This window comes from Oculina patagonica, chromosome 3, assembly GCF_052425735.1.
Source record: "Oculina patagonica isolate OP01 chromosome 3, crgOcupat, whole genome shotgun sequence".
NCBI classification, from domain to species: domain Eukaryota; kingdom Metazoa; phylum Cnidaria; class Anthozoa; order Scleractinia; family Oculinidae; genus Oculina; species Oculina patagonica.
Genome location: NC_135760.1, coordinates 15,570,406 through 15,593,327, shown reverse-complemented (window position 1 = coordinate 15,593,327; position 22,922 = coordinate 15,570,406). Strand labels below are relative to the sequence as shown.

Genomic DNA, 22,922 nt, shown 5'->3' with positions numbered 1-22,922 from the left:
CCTGGAAAAACACCTAAAAATAATTATGGCTCCCTTTTTCCTTCAACTACAATTTACTTTATATCTGCATCTTGATGAACTAGGTGCATTTCATGTACGAGAAGACCAATTCGCCAATTTTAGTACTTTTTACCGAAAAGCATTAAAATCTCCGTGACATTGTCCCTTTCACCGCTTTAAGAGAAATTAAGCAGTACTACTAGGACCGCACCGTTTCGATTGGTTTTTTAGTGCAAATGGTAAACGCCCCAGATTATTATTATTTTTTTTGAAAGATTGTACATGGAGATTTGCTCTTCCGAACAAGTACTTATTTCGGTCAGACTGATATCAGCTCTGAAAATTGAGCCCACGGTGTTAATCGGCACGAGGGTTGCTAAGTAACACTACTTTTTGTAGTACTTGTGTCATTTCTGATTGGACAAAATAACAAACGAAAAGTCATCCTGTAGGTCGATGGGGGGTTAATAAAAAAATATAACAAAATATATAAATACCAAAGGGACAGGGATTATCATCTGCTGAAGTCTACCAGTATACGAAATGGAGTACACTAAACTACTTATACAAACTCCGGCTAATTTAACTATTTTACAGGGTGGTTAACGGTGGAGCACCACCTGCGTTGTCTCACTTAGCGAACAAAGCCTGTGTGACTTACAGCCTCAGAAGGAGCAATAAGATCACGGTCCCCAGATTTAAATACCTTATTCTTACTAATTTTCGCGCGTACTTAATTTCGCGAAAAGTCGGAAGCCGAATTTCGCGAGTATTTATTTTCGCGATTGCAAGAAAAATTAGACCAAAAGTGTATTAAATTTCGCGATTTAGTCAGTGTTCTATTGATCAGTCGTCAAAGAATATGGAACTATGGGAAATACACAAAGGTCTGGCTCAATGTAACTACAAGGAACCTGCAAACAGAAACTTTGGTGACTGCGCTAAAAAGGTTTTGGCCTATTACAAGCTCGCGAAAACAGTAATCAGAGGAAGGGTATAGTCGAAAGTAAGACGGTAAGATATTTTAAAGGGTAGAAAGTTGGAGTTCCAAACATTCAAAATTTTTATTAACCTTCGATATGTAATATGGTATTAATTTTCGCGTGTTTAAATTTCGCGCAATGTTTTTTTCGCGCGTATTAAATTTCGCGATAATTTTAAAATCGCGAAAATCGCGAAAATTAGTACTCGCGAAAATTAGTAAGAATAAGGTAGTTCTTTGTTAAAAATTCAATTGGCCATAGAGGTGCCATCTTATAGAACGCTATTTCTTCATATGATACGGGCTCCCAATCTCCGGCTTTCTATCGTTAAGTGAAGAAGGATAATTATGTTAAGGAGCTTAATTTTAATGACCCGTCGGTTCAGTTGCACCCCAGACATTACCACGATTTTAAATGCTACTTATTGTTATATAATTGTCCAATGTAATATATCAGTATATAGCTGTAATATCAGTAATATATTATTTTTAAGCAAATGAAAGATCATCGCAGTAATGTACTCAACTTAAGCAGTTGAGGAAAGCAAGCCTGAAAAAAATTCGGGCTTGAACGGGAATCGAACCCATGACCTCTGCGATATCAGCACACGACCCCATGAGCATTGTGCTTAAAATCTGATCGTGTTTAAATAAAGGATGATGAAGATGATGATATCATAAGTGAAAATTTCAAAAGTGTTAGTTATAATTACAGAGGTACCCGAAAGTTCAACTTACTTTTTCCAGCTGATGTGATACTGACATAGCGAACGTTTCCAACGCGGTTCCCAGGGTCAGCAAATGACGGCCATTTGACTAAGGGTTCATGAGCTGACACACCATTTTGGTACCACTCATTCATATTCCATTCATTTACAATGCTATTCCAGATATTCAAGGCTGAAATTTTTCCTTTAAAAGGATGAGTATTGATGACGTTTCCACTGACGTTCTGATCCTGTCCGATGACAACTTTTGTCATCTGGACATTGGCGAATTTAAAATTATTGCTTGAAGCCGCGGAGCCAAAATCTGCATTTACGATTGCCTCCATGTAAGGTTGTTGATTCATACGTGTGAAAAGCACACAAAGAAAGATCCAGCTATCTTTAGGGGACGTGGAGGAAAAATGACTTGGGTGGTTGTTCCTTTGGTAAGAAAAACAGCACTTGTTAGTTTTATCTTTTGGGTGATGGTGATTAGTTGTGGTGCTGTTGCTGTTGTTGGGGGTGGTAATTAGTTGTGGTGGTGGTGGTGCTGTTGCTGTTGTTGGGGGTGGTGGGAGTGGTGGTGGTGCTGTTGTTGTTGTTGTTGTTGGTGGTGGTGGTGGTGGTGGGAGTGGTGTTGTTAGTGGTGGTGGGGGTGGAGGTGGTGGTGGTGTTGGTGGTGGGAGTGGTGTTGGTGGTGGGAGTGGTGGTGGGGGTGGGAGTGGGAGAGGTGGTGGTGTTGTTGTTGTTGATGGTGTTGCTGTTGTTGGTTTTGAGGGGTAGTGGTGGGGTGGGGTGGTGGTAGTGGTGGTGGGGTGGGAGTGGTGGTGGGGTGGAGGTGGTGGTGGTGGTGTTGCTGTTGTTGGTTTTGGAGGTGCTGGTAGTGGTGTTGTTGTTGGTGGTGGTGGGAGTGGGAGTGGTGGTGGGGTGGAGGTGGTGGTAGTGTTTCTGTTGTTGGTTTTGGGAGTGGTGGTGGTGGTGGGAGCGGTAGTGGTGTTGTTGTTGGTGGGGTTGGTAGCAGTGGTGGTAGTGGTAGTAATGGTAGTGGTAGTTGTAGTGGTAGTGGTAGTGGTAGTAGTAGTGGTAGTGGTGATGATGATGATAATGATGATGATGATGATGATGATGATGGTGATGATGATGATGATGATGATGATGACGACGAGAGAGCGCTTACAAATTAAAACATTTAAAGGTATGTCTCCTCGTAGCATTCCTTACACACTGTAACACCTTACCGATCAGCCCCAAATGAAAAGTAAAATCCACCCTGTCCGTCGATTTGCTCTGTAACAACTTTGTTGGTACCACTATCTTCCGTCATCATACTGAAAACGGTCATTGTCTGGTTCTCTGCTATACCAGGCGTATAAATCCAAGCACATGCGGTCATTTTGTCTAACCATTTGTCAGTCATAGAATATGTCACGTAATTAGTGGTCTCTGTCCCTCCGAAGATAAGCTCAAAGTCATCTAGGGAAAGAGAACAACAGTTAATTACAGTGAATTTAGTCGTCTTTCTCCAAGACACTGGTACTCTTATTCAGCAGGGAACGTGACATTGCGTTACGGAGAGAAGGCCAGGACTGGAAAGTACTCGTAAACTGCATGGTTATCTGCTGCCCTTGAAGGGTAGGATGGGGCATTCCTTGGAGGTTTCAGTTTAGGGTTGCTCGGCCCGGGTTAATTTTTTTGTTCAACTCAAATTTAATATTTTTTGTTGCGTAGGTGGACCACCTTCTCTAACGTAAAACAGGTAGCAGTACCCCCGCCCCCTTCCCTTTCCCCCTCACTTCCCCCGGTGCTGGTTCCTGTTATTTGTCAAGCACTCGAAAAAAATCAAACCATTATAACTGGGTTTACGGAACAATAGATTAGATTTCTGTACTTCAGTTTTCGAAATCATATTCACACAGAACACAGTATTGACCCTCTTTTATGCGTCATACAAGAAAACGTAAACGAAAAGAATAATGGCCTCGACATTAAAATGAGGTTGAAAATAGTGAATAAAGCTGGAACATACATCAGTCCTTGCTGGTTTTCATGCGGGTCTTCTAAAAGGTCGAATTGGAATTTGGAAATGTTGCTTTTTCAGGAGGGAGGAAAACCGGAGAACCCGGAGAAAACCCCTCAGAGCAAGGACCGGGTCTGGGAATCGAACCCGGGCCACATTGGTGGGAGGCGAGCGCTCTCACCACTGCGCCATCCCTCCTCCCCAAAGTAAATAAAGCTGTTACTCACTGTAGAGGTCCTCGCATTGGTCGCCCGTGAAAGCATTAGCACAGCTGCATTTGAAGCCATTGCCGTCTTCACTACAAGTCCCACCGTTTTTGCATGGGTTGGAGTCACATGCCCCCGACAACGGTGGTGCTGGTCAATAAAAGAGACCCTGATCAGCAGGAAATCACTGAGGCTCCCCAGGGGTTTCAGAGAACAAGGGAACATGGGTAATAACGTTTTGGGGACACAGGAACAAAAGCATATTATATGGAACAGGGGATGTCAAAATCGAAGGAGGGAACACGGGAACACCAGGAAAATTTATTAGGAACGGGGAACATGAACCCCCGGGAGGCTCTCGTCACTGCTGGGTATAAAAAGTGACTCAGGCTAACCCTTCCAGCCCTGTAAATCAAATCTTAATTCTCCTTACTTGTCTGTGTGTATTCTCTACAAGACTACTAGGGAGATTAACGAAGGTTAACGCAATACTGCGTCGTTCGTTGTCTAGAGGACTGGGCACACCGGAAGTAAAGATTGCGTCAGTCCCAGTTTCCACTTTCACGGGCAACAAAATGGCGTCAAGCAACTTGGAGATACAAGAGGAAGAGCAGCCGCTCGATAAGCCAGACAACGCTCAAATTTCGATCCTGAGGCACCAGGGGGGATAGTCCCATTTCATGATCGCATTAGAAAGCATATTTTAAGAAAAAGTAACATGATTTTTAAAAACGAGCATAATTTTGAGAATAATTTGAAAAAAAACCGGGCACTGCTAGTAGCATAATATACTAGTTTTACTAGCACAATCCATAAGGGCCTACCTGCTGTTTGTGGTGCTGTTGTTGTTGGTGGTGCTGCTGTTGTTGGTGGTGGTGCTGCTGGTGTTGTTGTTGGTGCTGCTGGTGTTGTTGGTGGTGCTGCTGTTGTTGGTGGTGGTGCTGCTGGTGTTGTTGTTGGTGCTGCTGGTGTTGTTGGTGGTGGCGCTGTTGTTGGTGAGGCGTCTGCTGCTCCTATCACGATTGGAGGAATAACGGGCTAAAAGTAAGGTGGAGTAGTGATGAAAATGTTAAAACCCTAACATTTCTGTAAGTGCTAAAGCAGAAGTTACGCTAAATAACAGCTTCTTAGCCTTGGTAGACACAAGCGATTCACATTTCAGGATATTTGGCTTAATCTTAAAGGAGCAACGTCACAGACAGCGCATCTTGAAAAAATTGGCAAATTTTTTCAAGTTTGTCGCTCGTAATTTCTTCTTAAACTTGGTCAGTCGAAACCATCCTGGTTTGTTTTCGGGGCGTTATTACTCCGTTGTTGTTTTTCTATGTTAGAAAACTAATATTTTGAGGTTTCCTTCAATTTGAAAGCAATCAGAGCATGACATTGCTCATTTAACCTCGAAACATTTATTTTTGTATTGATAGGAGGGTCCTGAAGAGGTGGGGGAGGGGGGGGGGGGGGTATAAAATCCCATTTCCCAGACCAAATTTTGCCCAAATCCCATTTCCCAACTTATTGTTTACCCAATTTTCCAAATCCCATTCCCAGTTCTACTGTTAATTTATTTTTAATTCCCAATCCCAGTTACCCAAATCCCATTTTCCCAGTGAAAATTTGCTCAAATCTCAGTTCCCATTTTACTTCTTCAGGCCCCTCTGATAGCCATGTATTTCTTTTAGTCAACTGGAAGCCTTAATCCAATATTTATAGTAGAGTAAAGAGATCGTTGAACAGTAATTTCTTCTCATATCATAAATTAAAAGTTTATTTTCCAGTTAAAAAGATTGATTGCAAATTAAAACCGTTAAAAAGCTCATTAGTCTGCGAACCCTCACCCGCTTGCATGTTATACGCGATTTTGCGGTTCGCACTGAATTAAACCCAGGAAGAGTCAGCAGCTCACAGGCTAGAAGTTGAAGAAAAAAACTGTTTTACAGCTTGTAACAGAAAAGAGACTCTCTTCTATCTTTTGGTTGATTGTAATCAAAAAGGAAAAGTCTGCTTAGCTTAGCCTAGCCTAGAATAGGTATCAGGCTAGTCCCCTTATTTTATCTTGGCGGGCAGCAAAAATTTTTTTAGGATCACTTTCTTGGGGAGCTTGGAAACCAGGCTTGATTTGGTAGCCGAGCCTTCCCTTCACAATACCGAAATTTTCGCAGAATATCCACTGAAACTTCTTGATAGTATCAGATGTTTGCTTAGAAATGTCAAGCGATTCCAAAATTTATTTTGGTTTTCTAGTTGACGAAATATCCGAACTTCGGTATACCATAAAATCGCAATGTTCTCGACACTTGGAAAAGTTTTGGCTCAGCCCGCTCATCTTTCGATGTGCTATGAACACAAAACGGATCGAAATCCGCCAATCACAGCCCACTAGCATGACCTTGGCTTCTGAACTTGTGGGCTCATTGGCATGAAATCAACCGCAGTTTTAAAGCGATTCTTTTCGCTGTTGTCTGTAAACATGCCAAGGGATTCTTAAAAATATTTTGGTTCTCAAGTGGACGAATTTTACGGGCTTGTCCATAACATAAAATCGTTGCGTTCTTGACACTTGAAAACCGGAGTTGGCTTCGTGCAAATGAGCCCACGAGTTCAGAAGGTCATGCTAGTGAGCTGTGATTGGCGGATTTCGATCCGTTTTGTGTTCATACCCGGTTCATAGCACATCGAAAGATGAGCGGGCTGAGCCAAAATTTTTCTAAGTGTCGAGAACATTGCGATTTTATGGTATACCGAAGTTCGGATATTTCGTCAACTAGAAAACCAAAATAAATTTTGGAATCGCTTGACATTTCTAAGCAAACATCTGATACTATCAAGAAGTTTCAGTGGATATTCTGCGAAAATTTCGGTATTGTGAAGGGAAGGCTCGGCTACCAAATCAAGCCTGGTTTCCAAGCTCCCCAAGAAAGTGATCCCAAAAAAAATTTTTGCTGGCGGGCATGGCGCAAAGCGCGAGTAGCGAGTGGCTGAAATGTTACGTCACATTCGCCCCCAAGGCCTTCACGGTTGGTTAACCGCCATATTGGATGTGAATATCGGGAAGTGGAGTATCTGCAACTTTTCTAGTAAAAGACTTGTCATAATGAACAAAATAAACGACATTTTATCATCGGATTTATACACTCACCATATCAATGTTTGTGGTTCCAAACTCAGGTTCTTCACTTCGCTGAGTGTGATAATCAATGGTATAATGCACAAAGTTGTCGTTGGTCTCGACGGCCGCCTCGCCTGCTTCTCTTCGGTTCTTTTTATTCAAGTGACAATTATTTCCTGCGCCCTGTTTTTTGTAATTAATCGACTTGCAGCCACTAGTCTCAGCACATCGCTTTACGCAAGCGAAAACTGAACCTTCTGATACTATGTCACGGTCGGTGTCAAGAAACGTATCTACAGAAAAGAAACGAAAATATGGTAAATTTTAAAGGGACAGTTTTTCTTTATTTTTGGCTTAAAAGTACATAAAATTGTAGGTTTTGGACTGCAATCCCCTAGAATTTCTACTAACAGAATTGGATTGGTCTACTCGCCCTCGTTTTCTATGAGCGTTGGCTATTTGCTTATAGAAAACTCGGGCTCGTAGTTTAATTCTTAAATTGTCAAAATAATGATAGCCTGCGAGCAAAACTTAATGAAGAAAGAAAAATGCACGAGAAAAATTGCCGCTTGGGAACTGGAGGCGTCGAAGGAAAACTCGTGCGCTTTTTCTATCGCGCATGTGCGCGCGTAATTAAAAAAAACTTTAGTCCAAAGATTTAGCTCTAAAATATCGTAATAATTGGGTATTTGTAACACAGATTATTCATTGTAGAGGCGTTATATTCTATCGAAAATGTCCATTGAAGCTTCAATTACTCAGATTTCGTGGAATAGAGGCTTTTTGAGAATGTGATCTGGCTACAAAGTCCAAAAGGGGCTGTAAATGTAGTTGTTTGACATAACCATAGGGCTGATAAAAAAAGCTCCAATAACCGACAAGTTTTTCGATTCCCATCATCCAATCAAAAAATAACACGAACGCCCGAGAGCAAACCAAAAGATGTAGCGTCAGCTTACGTCAAGTAACTAAGCAACTTCCTCTTGGAAAAACCGTGGGCTCAGATAATTCTCTCATAAGACTCGCTGCTTTAGACTGAGTCGAGCAAGAGAGAGCAAGAGTGTATTTTCTGTAGCTTGAAACAACATGAAAGCTGCTTTCTTTAGATTCCAAACCGAAAACGTTATTATTTGACTTCGATGACTAATGGCCTACCTATTTCCGAAATAAACATTGGCACAAGATTCTGATTCGCCAAGGACAGCACAATGCACTGAAGGATGAGCTCTGTGATTAACAGACTTCCAACGCGCTCCATTATTCCCCTGGGGAACAAAACAGCGTTAAAATATTTTTCTGTCATTGTTTTAGATAACTAAATTTAATTTCAACTTAATTTTGTAACACAGTTAACTTTTAATTTGCGCTCCTTTAGGCACTGATTCCTGATGATATCTATTTATCTAAGAAGTTAATTATTAAACAATTTTCCTTAGAGTGAAATTAAAAACTTGCAAGTTAATTCAAATAAAAGAAGAGGAAGGGTCAAGGTCTAACTGTTTTCTTTTTTTCTTAATTCCTTTTTTCTCACACATAGTTGATTATCTCAACGATATTAAAAGCTCGTGAAAAGAGAGCTTTCATTCGCCGATAAGCTATCTCTAGTTATCAATTAAGACTGGCGCTGGCCATGAGCAAAACACGAAATATCTCAGGCAAGCTCTCTCTAAATGTTAGTTTAAAATCGCAAAAGATAAACTAACTCGGCTAGAGACACCGTGCAAGCACAGGTTCAGTAGAAATCATTTCATTTCCCTCGACTTTATCAAGTTATAAGAGGGGTTTTGAACTTTTAGCGGCCTTGAACTAAAAAAGAACTTGAAATATTCATGAAAACACCAAAAATCTTAGATTCTATTTAGCAGGGGCACCCAACAGACTGTTTCGGTGAATATCTGTACAGAAGACCAATAATCCCCTACGATCGGAGTGTGATGAAAAACTGGAGATTTCTACAGCTCAAACTTTCGTAAAATGGGAAAAGTAATGTCTGCTGTTTTTGGAGAGAAAAAATGTCGTTTTATGCATGAATAAAGAGCCAGCTACAATTTTCGAGAACGCAACAGCAGCTCGTAAATTGGGTTAATAATATTTCGTTCCTTAAAATTTTCTCAAGTTTGAAAAATCAGCAAGCGCATCCGAAACAATTCAATTTTTTAACGTTTAAAAATAAGGCTTTAAAACGCACAAAAGGACACTTATAACGTAAAAATGGTGTTCCGACACCTATAGTAAAATTTTCTTGTTGGGTGCCCCTGATTAAGGGTTCACCGTCACTACCAAACGAACTGAAATTTGGTCGTGTTTAAAAAAAAAGCTTCTTCACTGTAAAGGTAGTCATTGGAAACACGGTCAACAAAACGTTTTTATCACCCAATCGAATTCTCTTTGTGGTTGAAACTCGCTACCGGGCTAGGCAGAATTTACTGGCCTTATAGAGAGGTGTGGATCGTCGTAAAGTCGGGGCGAAAACTCCTATCTGTTGTAAAAGGTGGCCCTAAGTGAAGGTTCGACTAATTTCGCTTGCCTATCTATCTGAGTTGTATCTTTCACTTATTGCTTGTCGTGCATTGAATATCAACAAAGTGAATAACTCTTACCTCAAACAAGTGGTTCAGTTCCAAAATCGATATTTTTGGGCCATACTTGTAGTACACTGTGTCTGTAGACTGATACAATTAGCAACGAACTTTCTTTTTCACATAGTTTTGTGTCTTCACGGCACAAAAGCATCATAAAAAATTAAAAGATAAAAAACTACAGCTGAAAAAATATTGTATATTCCCGTGAGATGATTGTTTAATCCGTTGTAAAATAAATAGTTTTTTCTTTTTTAAGTTGTTTAATTGGCAAAAGCCACAAGTTTTCAGATAAATATTTTTTCTATTTTACTTCAGTTTCCAGATAAACAAAAAAGTTTTGAGGTTTTCAAAGGCTAAGGTTCAACGAAGTTTTTCGGCGAAATCTTTTCATAGGTCTCCCCGGCTTAAGAAATATCTGCTCTTGACCTTCTTAAACCAATTGTAACTTAATGAAATAACTAATGTAAGACTTTCTATTACAGAAACCGACTCAGCAAGAAGATATTATTCTCAGTCAACAACAAAAGGATTTAATGGAACTGTTTCTAGAAACTATGCAACTTTGTTTAGGCACAATAACGAAAACTTCGCATATGAAAATATTTTTGTTTGAATTAATAATATATAAGAACATGTTTTATTTGATTAACCTAACTCGTAAATGTTTGCTCCAATGCAACGAATGTAAATCATCAATTGTGTTTTGTGATTATTATTTACAGTTTTGTTACACCTAAAAGCCCCAATTCGTTCTGGAGACACAGGATTTCTCCTAGATTCTAGCACTTCCGGTCTTCATGTATGCAGTCACGATGTTTCTAAAGAATGTATGAGAGACTCATTGCGTTTTTGACTTCCATTCAAGAATTCTTTCAAACAGCCAATCAATTAATTCAAAAATCCTATGTACCCAGAACCCTTCGTTTCTCGTGCCAAGGCTTCACCGGCTAAGAGAAGCAATAAGGGCTATGGCGACGAGAATGGGCAAGTCGTGTTGGTGTCTCGCAAAGTCTGCTTCTCACGTAGTATGATCAGCTTTGCAGTCTTGTTTGTTATTTCAACCATAAAAACCCCACCCAATTTTTCGGGGAGTAATCTCCTCTGGGGCCATACTGTAGAATAGAGCCGGTAAAATTGAAAATTGAGGGAAAATATCAAAGAACATATTTAGACTAAAGCAAACGGAAGAGTTGGCAAGGGAATGAGTGAGCATGCATACCAAGACGAACTGAATATCACAACAACAAGATCAAAACTTCACAGGAAACTCATTTCAAATAGGTGTAAGTCTTTTTTATTTAAAACTTTGATTCAAAACGCTTTTGAGCGTTTACCATTTCACACATTTGTTGCGTCGTAAGTTGGATTAGGAGGGGGGAAACAGAATAGGGAGGAGGGAGAAATGGCCCAAAAAGTAGGGATGAGGGAGATTTACCCTCCTGTCCCTCCCCCCTCTTGGAGTATCAACTTGTCAGTAACAGATGTAATTTTAATTCCTTGCTGTTTGTGACGTTCACTGATTTACTCATCTTCGACCTCCAGCTGACGAGGTCGGTAAAGAAGAACATATGCACAATGCCAGTCGCCTAAACAAGAAAACGAAAAACACGTGTTGTTATACGTCTACGAATACTGCTAACTCCTCACTAGTTGATCATAAAAAGTTCTCCCGGCGAACTCCCCCCTTCCCCTCACCCCTCATCCCGTCCCCCCCCAAAAAAACCTTTCTCCCAGCATTTTTCGGGGGGGGGGCGCTGCCTCAATAATTCGCCAGTACCCATCTACACTCCTGGGTACAAGAAGAGGGGCACTGTGAGAGTTAGTTGTCTTGTCCAAGAACACAACACAATGACAGGTTGTTTTTAATTTGTGTTATCTTGTCCACGCAACTTTCCTTTTTCGTTTAAGTGTTCTTATGCCGTGCCATCTTTTTGCTCTCGACATATTAATCAACCAGTCTCGTTATTTGGGTTGCTGTCGTGAAACTCGAGTAAATTAGAGAACTTACCTCCACCGGAAAGCTTCAGAATCTGTTCTGTTGTCGCATTCGACATGTTGTCATCGTCACACTTCACCCATTCATCTGTAAAACAAAACACGCGAGCTCCAACAAACTTTCACTAACTCTGATGAAGGTGAACAGATGTCACCGAAAATTTAGAAAAGAAAAACAGATCGGCTTAAAAAATCTTCTTTAAACTTTGAACTGTTTACAAATAATTGTTGTGTTATATACATGATCAAACATATTTGTCACATAAATATTGCCCGTGTAAACACGGCTTAACGCTCAGGCGGATTCTAATTCTTTAGCTAACAGAGTACAATGCAAGCTGTTACCTCCTTTCCTTCTTATCCAAGCCAGATAATGTCCAGAGGATGAGGATCTGCCTTGATGAGTCAGCACTGCTGTCAGTTCGTAATACCCACTGTTGTTTGAACCAATGTCTTAAAAAAAAAAAAAATCAATATTTACTCCTTGGAGATGTGACTGTCTAAAAGCAAGTGATTAAGACGGAATCCATCAGGAAATCGAGTAATATTAATTTTAGTTGAACAAAAACAAGTACCAGAATAATTTTAAAATCCCATTGCGTTATTTTCTACCCTTTTTAAAAGCCAAAGATGTAAGTAATTATCCGTGATAACACCAACAACAATTTCTTATCAGAGCCTGAGAAAATGAATTTCAAAGTTCACAAGAACCATGTGATTTCAAAGTTCACAAGAACCATGTTAACTATAGGTAAAATCTCACGTGCAGCTATTTTAAAAGATCGTCTTTTAAGTGATTCCGGGCAGTGGATTTCAGTGGAACTTCGAAATTTGTTTTCGATGTTTCGTATTGTTGGAAATGATTTCTTTTGATAAGATATTTAAACTGTAACACAGCAGTTTGCAATAAGATATAAACAATTTTTGTACATAATTTTAATTATAATAATAATAAATAATTAACTTATATTGCGCAATTATCAATTAAAAAATTTTCAATTGCGCGTTACAATATAATTAAAAAATAAAAAACGCTAAAAAAAATAATTTTGTCCAATTAATACTCAATGTCCTGGCGGATTTCGTCTTAAGCGAATTGGAGTTTTTCTAAGGCTCAAGTTACTTTTTGATTTAAATAGTTATGCAATGACTATGTTAAGTCGAAAAATATCTGACCATCAGGAAATGAGAATGGCTCTAGTCTTGTCTTCTTGTCCACGTCCATTGGTTCTTTTCCTCCTTCTTTTTTACGATTCTGAAACGAAAATACATAATTCAGCTCTCAATTTTGCGTAATGAACGCTTAATTCCCACTGCTGGGTTAATCCCCTAAGTTGTAGGTACAGTAGAACTCAGATAACTCGAACACCCCGCTAACTCAAACTAACTTCCGTTTCCCTTGGATTAGCCCCACTTTTTAATCATTTTTACTTGGTTAACTCGAACTGGGATAACTCGAATTCCCCGCTAACTCGAACTAAATTTTGTTTCCCTTGATCAAAATTTGGGTCAAGTTTACTCCGATAACTCGAATTCCGATTCTTGCAAGTCGCCACGGACGCCCATTGAAATATCCCATTACAGTCAACTCTCGTTATAGCGGACACGCTCGGGGCGTCGTTTTGTGTCCGTTATAGCGAGAGTCCGTATTAGCGGGAGTCATTTCCAGTCAAACCTCTTTCGCCGGGGATCTGGATTTTGTCCGTAATAGCGAGTGTCCGCAATAGCGGGGTGTCCGCAAGGCGAGAGTTGACTGTAATTCGCACTGTACTGTATACAGTCAACTCTCGCCTTGCGGACACCCCGCTATTGCGGACACTCGCTATTACGGACAAAATCCAGATCCCCGGCGAAAGAGGTTTGACTAGAAATGACTCCCGCTAATACGGACTCTCGCTATAACGGACACAAAACGACGCCCCGAGCGTGTCCGCTATAACGAGAGTTGACTGTACTGAAGTGCTAAAAATCAGTAAACTATCAATTATTAACATGGCGAATTGAATATTCAATCGACCACGATAACTCGAAACCCCGCTAACTCGAACTGTTTTTCGTTTCCCTTCAGAGTTCGAGTTACCGGGGCTCTACTGTATGTTTAAATTGAAAATCACAGCAGACGACGATAATGAAAACTATCAACCAGTGTATATTGTACACCACCAACTTCTCATTACTTACATTAAAAGAAATGTACGGAAACTAGTATTGAGAATTGCTATCTCGAGCCTGGATGAATTTTGAATTCTTGAACAGTTAAAATGACATGTCCCCTTTTTTTCTGAGGAGCAAGTTTTGCGTCTTACCGCAGCCTCTTCAACTTTTTTGTCCTCGATTTCCTTAAATTTTGCTCTGACAGGCATCAACTTCTGCTGGAGTTCTTCGGTGCACAGGTCAAACACATCAAGGGACATCTGAAACTTGACATCCTGTTGTACAAATACGAGAAAACACAACGCAATTTTATCAAAACTATTCTGAAATGATAGCCGTTATAACCTGTGGCAAGGACGGGAAAAGTCAATTGGTCGAAATGAAAAGACCTTTACAGTCAACTCTCGTTATAGCGGACACGCTCGGGGCGTCGTTTTGTGTCCGTTATAGCGAGAGTCCGTATTAGCGGGAGTCATTTCCAGTCAAACCTCTTTCGCCGGGGATCTGGATTTTGTCCGTAATAGCGAGTGTCCGCAATAGCGGGGTGTCCGCAAGGCGAGAGTTGACTGTACTCTGATTGGTTACAGCACATTGCGCGAATTTCTTGACTGTAGCTATAATGCAGAGCAAAACAAAAAGGCGAAAGAAAAGATAAAATAAAACACAAAGTCGAAAAACTCTGTTAAGGACTCGGTGTCTTACTATACCTTGAGAATCTTAGCATTAATGGCGTCCTTCTCCTTGAAATAAAACCTGACAAACTGGACTGTCAAGTACGCGGGAAGACGGCTCAGCTTGGACTGAGAAAAAAAACAACAACAAAAATCAAATTATATTATACAGTACAGTTATGTGAAAAAAGTAGCTGTTCTAAACACCAAACCATTCATTTTTTTTTGCAATCAGTTATGGGCTCCTCTCTAGGCACCTGCTAAGGTTGACGTGAACCTAAATATAACTGAGTCAGGTGTCATGTAATGTTGTCATAGTAATCTTCATCACAAGAGACCTACCGTCTTGGTGTACACTGCGTCACGGCCAAGAGTTGGTGAGCGTTTTTCGATACTCTCTTCAAGACGCTAAACAATATAATAAAATACCAAAACATCAGTATAAATGTTTGCGGAAAGGTAGTCTAAAATAACGTCTTCTCTTCATGGCCCCATAAGGTGTTCCCCAGAATTCTATACTGATGACGCAACACAGCCAGCAACCTCATTCCCAGGCTCCTTCTCTTACTCTCCGAAGGATGAACAGAATGGTCGTATGCTGTCAGCCTCGAATTAGGAAGTGCTCCTGATTGGTTCCTTATCGATTTGTATTTATTTCAACCAGTCACAGGCACTACCAAGGTCTACAAGCTCTGATTTTTGGAATTTCTACTTCTTTGCCCAGTTGTGTTTTTCACAGGAAGAAACATTATGGGTTATGGGAACACAAGAGAGTGTCTGTTTAAATTCCCTGGGAAGTGAAAGGTAATAGACTTACATGAAAGCACATAAGCAAAATATACTTACACTTTTAAGACCAGTGTGCATGTATTTAACATCTGAAAATAAAAAGCTAACTGTTAAAACAACAAGTAGCGGTATGCAGGTGAGGTGAGATCATGAAGATGAAGAAATTGATTAACAATTTGAAACTAAAACTGATAAAAATTACAAATTAGTAATTTTCATCAATAAAATTTCCCATCTTCAGGAAAACTATGACAACAATTATGTATAGAGAAATGACTGATCAAGAAGAAGCGGTACATCACAGATGATCAGGTAACATGGACAACACAAGACATGATACAGAAGTTGATATTACTCCAGGGTTGTTTTTTTTATTATTTTTTTTTGGAAGATAAACACAATTTATTGATACACTTAAAAACACATACATTACTTACACTTACATACACTATTGGAAATTATACAATGTCATTTAACTCCAGGGTTGTTTTGATATAATCCAGTTAGCTTAAGTTGTCTAAATCATTGCCTACCTTGTGAAATAAAACAACTCAGTTGAAAAAGTGTTTCCTTGGATTTGGTTTCTGGCTCATCTGGGGCTTCATTGCACTTCATACTAAGTCTCAGTTAAGAAGTAAAACACTGAATAAATATAAAAAGGTTTATCATTTCATTGAAGGTTTACTTTTATTGAAGTATGACAACAGAAGATGACTTACTGCAGTTTTCAGTGATATGCGAACTCTGAAATTCAATTCTCAACCAACAGTTTTCACTTGTTGCTGCTGTCAATCATCTTAGTGGACCTCACGGGAAACAGAAGTTCACTTCAACTGGGTCAAAAGGTCACGTCTGTCAGTTGTGATTGGTACACCTGTAGATTTCCATCCATTTTGTTTGTTTCTATTTTTTATGATTTGTTGGCTGTCGCCATAATTATGATTGACGGCAGCAAAAAACGCAATCACTGAGTTGGATTTTGAATTTCAGAGTTTGCAATTCACTGAAATTGGAAAACCACAATAATTTTACAGAAATACAAAAATAATGTAAAGGATACACTGCTTCAGACTCAATTCCTACAAGAAAAACATCAAAAAGAAATTATTCAGTTATTGTCAGTAAATGGCAACCTATGGTAAATATTAGTCATTTAATCAAGGGAGCGCCAAAGACAGGAAACCTGTTTGATAAAGGAGCAAGTGATAACAAACTTTGAGAAAGACAAAATTTCTAGGGCTAGGGTAACAAGATTACTGTTGACTGCACAAAACATGTCCAATATTTTCGCTCACCAAAATATTGATCAATGAATCCTTTAGCGGCAGCAGCAGCACTAGCTCCAGTATGGTCTCCATTTTCTTCAGGTTTTATGGCTGGTAACTTCTGTTGCAGCATTCGAACAATTTGTGTCCAGCATTCATTTGCATCCTGCAATATTAATTGAGACCAATAAACAGAACTGCTTCACATGATAAGCTTTAATAAATACTCTTGCCTCTCATGACCTCTCTTGGATATCAGCGTGCTATTATTATGTTTTGTAGTTGGGGCCAGCTTGGTCGGTGTTTAATACGAACATGCATGCATACATATGCGGGAATGGTTTGCAATGAACAGTTTACCTCAAACATTAAAATATTTGTTGTATGTCACAAGCATAGTTTTAAACATTCATCAGAATCTAACATTGGTTTCCATGTAGCTATAAAAAATAACTTTAATTATTTTATTTTTTTTACCTGTTGCATGTATATCCCTTGTTCTGTTTTCTCAGCAAACTGAGGAAATACACTGTGAAGTATCTAGACAAGACAGGTAATTTAAACAGATTGTTAAAATTTAATGGTAAATTTAATCATGCCCTCATTGCTAAAATGTGGAAAAAGTATTTTTTTTAATTTTTCAGAAGTACAGTGTAAACTTAAAAAAAACTTCATACAGTGATTTTCAAGGGCCAGAAGTTAAAAGCACTCAACATGATTCAAGGTGACTTAGACTCTTGTAAGAATATTCTGTCAGTCATTGAAAGAGGCTAGGAAAATTGAAAACATACCTGCTGGTGATCTCTGATTCACAAGCAAAATGCAGCAAATATGAACCAGCTACGTACATTACAAGGGAATTTAAGTTTTCTTATTTGGCCTTAAATTAAACACATTATAAACCCAGCATTGTCAGTCTGTATGGCAGAATTACCTCAGTCGTAAGTACAAACCTCAGTCAAGACTCTCCCATACAGACCTCCTGCTCGGTTAATAAGAGCTAAGTAAAAGCAATACTGTCAATATTACAGCTGAATTGACCAAACCTGAAGAAAAATAATGGGAGGCAAAGAATCTGCTGTTTTGTCCATGATTTTATAGAGATCTCTGAGTGCTACTGTAATTGAGTGTGCTGGATCTGTTGGGATCCCACGAGTAGTGTATCTGGTATAAAAACAGAAAATATTTAAAATCACCATTAAGAAGAATTGTCTACAGGAGGTTATTTGCCAAGAAAGGAGACAATAATGAGCGCCAAAAGTGTTGAGACATTTGGCACTTTATGAGTACCTTGGACAAATTTTACCCCTCACCCCTTTGACATAAATTTACCTCCTCAAACAAATATAACCCCCGAAACAATGGTGGGTTTACTATCTGCAAGACTTGCCTCGTTTGTGTACAACATTGAAAAGGGGAGGGGGGAGTGGTTCACAAGCTGTGCCAGATTTCAACTGGAAAATGGAATTGTTAAATTTAGTATTCATTTCAGCCAACTGTCTCAAGGACTTTTGTTGCTCGTTGATAGTGTGAGATAATTCAGTTCCACAAAGATACAAAGCAAGTAACTAACAGTTACAAGTATGCAATGTAATTTTAATAAAGAAATAAAAAACACGCCCGAGTGCATTATTGAGTTATATAAGCACGCGGGAATTTTTAAGAACACGAGAGAAGTGCATAGAGAAGCACGAGGCGTAGCCGAGTGCTTTTTCGCACTTCTTGAGTGTTCTTAAAAATTCCCAAGTGCTTATATAACTCAATAATGCCGGAGGAGAAAGTTTCTTATTTCTTTTATGAAATGTTAAAGAAATTGCGCGCGCTTAAACTTGTGACGTAAGCAGCGTGCATTATAACTCAATAAAGCACGCGCGTGACGTATGCAGCGTGCTTTATGGGATTATAATAAGTTTGAATTGACTAATCACAGCGCACGCAATTCCTCAACCATTTTATAACGCGGCATAGTGTAAGCCAATAGTTTGTGTATGGGTCAATGCATTTGACTGTGTTATCTCTTTGAACTGAGGAATGCCAGGAAGTATTCTTGTTTCTGAGGATTAGGGGTATACTTTTCAAAAAATCATATAATTTCATTTCATTTCACTGGATACCTGGAGCATTTTGAAGTACTGAAATGTGCTAATCGGCCCTAGAAAACATTTCATTGACATTTTTGTATTGCATTGCTGTTTGTTCAAAAACTTTGAAGCTGGGCAGTGGCAAAGTTTTGAAAAATTCCTTTTCTGTACATGCAGCGGAGAACAGTGTACATTGTGGGTGGTACCGCGGTACCTTCCCCTTTCCAACCCCTAAAAAGATACTTGCATACTTTTACAGTCCAGTTCTTTGTAAACCAACACTAGATGCTGCTTACAACTGACATCAAACAGTAATTGCCAAGGAGTCAGGACGAGGCGGCAGAATATATAGCCGCGAGAAGATTTGTATATGCGAAAAAAATCTCAAAAACACTCCAAATGTTGAGTAATGTAAGTAATGTAATGTAATGTAAGGTAGATCGTGACGACACAATTTCTGATGTTTTTAACCAATCCGTTTAGCAGAATCTGTTCAGCACATGCACACTTTGTTGTAGTTTGGCCAATCAGCACGCTACTCATTTGTTCAGCACGTGCATGATTCATTGGAAAAAAATTCCCAGACAAGATGCGTCTCATATAACAAAGAGGTTTCAAATCTGTTTGCTTCAAAAAGCCAAAATTCCCGAACTAGAGATTGAAATACGAAAGAAACTTGAATTAAACTTTGTTTAGAATATAATTTCATTTAAGATGAAGGCAAGAAATGCATTCCAAAGCTTCGAAAATTTCGAAGTCATACAAATTTGCATGCGTAATAAAGTTAGGTCTGGCTAAGTAAACAACACAGATTTTATCGATCGGAAGAGAGTTTTACTTCGTTTCTCGAATTTATAAAATAAATTCCGTATACTACATTTTTTCCTGGATTGTCCAGCGTTTTTTTCTCGGGAAACAGGGCCTTTAATTTTCCTAAAAGCTGGTTGCCCAAACGCAATTTGCAGTGTCTCAACAACAACAATTCAACGTGACATTTGAGACATCACGCATTACGCGTGATGAATTATTCTCGGAATAATAAAATAAACTTGTTCCATCTTTGGCCACAAACTTGTCCGACCAGGCTTTTACCTTTTAAAACCTCAATTTTTTTTAATACTTATGTGCTGAATGGATTTAACTGCAGTGTGGAAAGTTTGAAATGCTTTGTTTTGGCAAATCTTTGTAAAAGTTTGCTTTTTGTTTCGTAATTTATTTTTCGTGTTCAGTGGCTCATAGCCACTTTGATTAAGACCTATAGGACTTTAAAACAGCGGAAACCTTTCCAAAATAGCGGCATCGGACAACAATGGCTTGAAACTCTCAAATAGCATGAAGTTTACAAGATTTCTCACTAACTCTTCACTACTTTGGTATTATTTTAGGTAAGGTAAGGTAAAGTCTTTATTTAACGAGGGTAGCACTAAAATAGCATAAAAACACTAACAAACCAGTGGCCCTCAATAATTATTTACAATAAAATATAAAAATACTCAGAACAAGCCTTCATAAAATCGCATTTTATTCCACAAACTTTCAAGATTTTCAAAGAAAACACGCAATGTTTATTGATCGACCAAAATCATAAAGCGTCCCGATTTACTCGTTGGCATTTCTACCGATAGGTATCACTAGTTTTTATGGCTTACTTTGCAAGTGCATCTTTAAGTTCTGGTATGTTACGGAGACATTGTACAGTTGCATTCATGTAACAGGTGTTTCCAAGGTTCTGAAGTCCAGTCGGCATTTCATACTGTTAAACCAAAATGAGAAATATATTGACCATTAATAAAAGGATACAAATGTTCCTCTAGCTCTAGTTTTGGTATACAGTCAAAGCTCCTTTAACGGACACTCTCGTAAGCGGACAGCTCTACTTACGGCCGCCTCGTTTAAAACCCTGTTTAAAGCTCCCATACAAACTCTGTATTTTTACATTCTGGTAAGCAGACATTCCCGTAAGCGGCCGCGGACACTTTCAGAGATTACGACTTAGTCTTTTTCTTTGTTTTTAAGCTCCCGTAAGCGGACACCCCAAAGAAAATCCTGTCAACAACCTCTGAATCTTGATTTTATCAATCAACTTCACATCGCCGTTCGTCACCATGATTTTTACCATAATTACAGTACCATATTTCTGTGCTTGTTTTGTCGTCATCCACGACCGTCCGGTTATTGTAAGTTGGGCAAGCTCCCGTAAGCGGCCATATATCCCCTACACCTCTAGTGACCGCTTACGAGAACCATTCTTGTAAGCGTCCAGCTCCAGTTACGGACACTTTTTTCGCGTCCCGAGGGTGTCCGCGAATGAGAGCTTCCACTGTATAAATTACAACACATTCAAAGAAAAACAAGAAACAAAACATTCAGAGTACAGTCAACTATCTCTTAATGGACACCTCTATAAGACAGACTCCTTTTTTTTTTTTTCCCTGGCTACCATTTCTCAGTCATTTTACTGTACATGTAACTAAACTCCCTACAAGATGGACACCTCTGTAAGACGGACAACAAGAGCCGGTCGCAACCGTGTCCGTCTCAGAGAGAGTTGACTGTAATCGTCATCTAATATTTCCATACCATGTCAATACATTGTTTAGCAGACATGTAATAAGAATTGTCAAAATAATTAAAAATTATGTACTGCCAAATTCTCAGAAAAAATTTAAATGAAATGTATAGCAGTCGGTAAGGAGAATTGATACATGTATTTAAAGAGATCAGAATTGATCGAGATGCACTCACAGCAGAAGCTAACTGTGCTTCTGTCATATCTTCAACAAACACAGTCTTTTGAGCAGGTGCTTGTGGCAATTCACCAACAGAACCCATCATTAGTAACGTGATTCCCTATGAAACGAAAAGAACAGTGTCAAAACAATGCACAATCCATGTCATATCATATCAGTTTTACCTAAAGCAGACAGATAGTATGACTAGTACCAAATAAATAAAAAACACATGCAATGTGGTGCAAACACAAGAATGATCACTGAAACAATCGACATTGTTTGAGCCAGTGTCTGGAGCCTAGGGCAAGGGTTCACACACAAATGCTTTTGTGATCTTACAAAATCACTCTAAATGTTTCCAACATTCTGTTATGCCAAGAAAAATAACAAGTAATTTCTGTACTCTGATCTGATTGCTGCAGTTATTACATGTACGTAACCAACCAATCTAATAATGAGTTACTAGATAACTGTGATTTTATTAATCTAGTAATACTTACATTTTTAATCTTGAAGTTTCCCCAATCATTACCCTGCATGTAAAGAAAATGGCCCACATAAATGATTAGGTCCAGTAAATCCTGGATCTTGCTCTCAAAAGAAATAAATGCACCTCAGAATAACAAAAAAACCTTAGTCATGCAACCAGCTACTGGAATGAGGGCCTACTGAAATATAATACAGTGGAATCCTGCTTACGGTCACCCTGTTCATATGGCCATAGCATTGGTAGGACTATTTTATCTCCATACCCCCCCCCCCTCCCCCCCACAGTCACACCTACCCTAATTGGGATCAAACTTTTTTAACAGCCCCTGGAGCAATCTGTAGATAATTCCTTAGTGAATTAGAATTTGCATTTTTCACATTTCCCAACTGCTTCAACCCTTCCTTTCAAAATCAATTCACTGTGTACTACTAATCCCCTGATTTACAACTTGAGTGATAAAAAATGAACTTCAGTGGCCTAAAAATTTGAACATTTGTTGTTTAGTTTAACCTTAAAATTAGAGATCACACTTGATCTTTATCGATAAAATACATCAAGTAACACGTGATCTTAAATTTTGACAAGCCAAAAAAAACGGTTTACTTCTATGTTTTAAAAATGGAGTACTAACTGTATTTTAACGTAACGTATAAAGCTTAGATGAATCACGTGGTCAATGTAGAAATGTCAAGTCACGAACAAAATCTGTCAATGATTGTAAATGCTGAATCAAAATAAATAATCAAATGTACCTTCAAAACAGATCCCTTGAGCATGACCTTTTGCCTTTCAGGAGCCACTCCTGATAAAGCAAAAAGCTGTGCTTTGAAGAGCTCTGGAGATTCATCGCTGTTCAACTCGACGTTCTCGAATTTTTCACGTCCCCACTTTACAGACACTGTTTTGAAGGGCAAACAAATAACAGATTACATCAACTACACAAATGTTAAATTAGGACGAAACAAGACATTACGCTGAAATCGCATACCTGTAAATACCGGCATTTTAAAGAGATTTTTGAGCAAAGGAAGTTGAGTAGATTTCTTTCTTGAGAAGTTTTTTAGTCTTTTGGCGATATCCGCTGACCTACTAGAGCTCAGTTTCTCACGGTCAAATCTACTTGGCAATGACGTCAAACACCGCTG

The 22,922-nt window shown here is 39.0% G+C and overlaps 2 protein-coding genes across 5 annotated transcripts in view; both read right to left on the bottom strand.

Annotated features, from left to right (window-relative positions):
* Positions 1-9,731, bottom strand: part of LOC144646924 (uncharacterized) — a 46,649-nt gene extending 36,918 nt beyond the window's left edge. Inside the window, exons 1-7 of one of the 4 annotated variants that reach the window (XM_078506638.1) lie at positions 9,619-9,731; positions 8,174-8,283; positions 7,049-7,311; positions 4,737-4,950; positions 3,934-4,062; positions 2,928-3,162; positions 1,721-2,130 (exon numbers count right to left, since the gene is read on the bottom strand). In XM_078506638.1, coding sequence (XP_078362764.1) covers positions 1,721-2,130; positions 2,928-3,162; positions 3,934-4,062; positions 4,737-4,950; positions 7,049-7,311; positions 8,174-8,276 — 1,354 coding nt within the window. In that variant the 5' untranslated portion in view covers positions 8,277-8,283; positions 9,619-9,731. The remainder of the gene's footprint in view (positions 1-1,720; positions 2,131-2,927; positions 3,163-3,933; positions 4,063-4,736; positions 4,951-7,048; positions 7,312-8,173; positions 8,284-9,618) is intronic. The other 3 variants (XM_078506637.1, XM_078506636.1, XM_078506635.1) reach the window with 3 other exon arrangements.
* A 1,140-nt stretch (positions 9,732-10,871) lies between these two features.
* LOC144646931 (ubiquitin carboxyl-terminal hydrolase 14-like) lies at positions 10,872-22,871 on the bottom strand. Its single transcript, XM_078506645.1, has 18 exons — positions 22,766-22,871; positions 22,530-22,675; positions 21,788-21,820; positions 21,301-21,405; positions 20,205-20,308; positions 17,521-17,638; positions 16,952-17,014; positions 16,505-16,640; positions 16,270-16,288; positions 15,743-15,825; positions 15,267-15,298; positions 14,763-14,828; positions 14,457-14,549; positions 13,902-14,024; positions 12,772-12,850; positions 11,941-12,048; positions 11,609-11,683; positions 10,872-11,186 (listed from the first exon to the last, which is right to left on the bottom strand). Exons 1-18 carry the CDS (start codon positions 22,779-22,781, stop codon positions 11,122-11,124), a joined length of 1,464 nt encoding a protein of 487 aa, XP_078362771.1. The 5' UTR covers positions 22,782-22,871; the 3' UTR covers positions 10,872-11,121.
* Between the last annotated feature and the right edge of the window lie 51 nt (positions 22,872-22,922).

Bases quoted from the DNA above. Each gene is read 5' to 3' on its own strand.
- LOC144646931 (XM_078506645.1), bottom strand. The intron at 17,639-20,204 runs GTAAGCCATAAA...TTTTTATACCAG, and splicing joins CTTAAAGATGCACTTGCAAA to ATACACTACTCGTGGGATCC. The intron at 14,550-14,762 runs GTAGGTCTCTTG...TTTTTTTCTCAG, and splicing joins ACGCAGTGTACACCAAGACG to TCCAAGCTGAGCCGTCTTCC.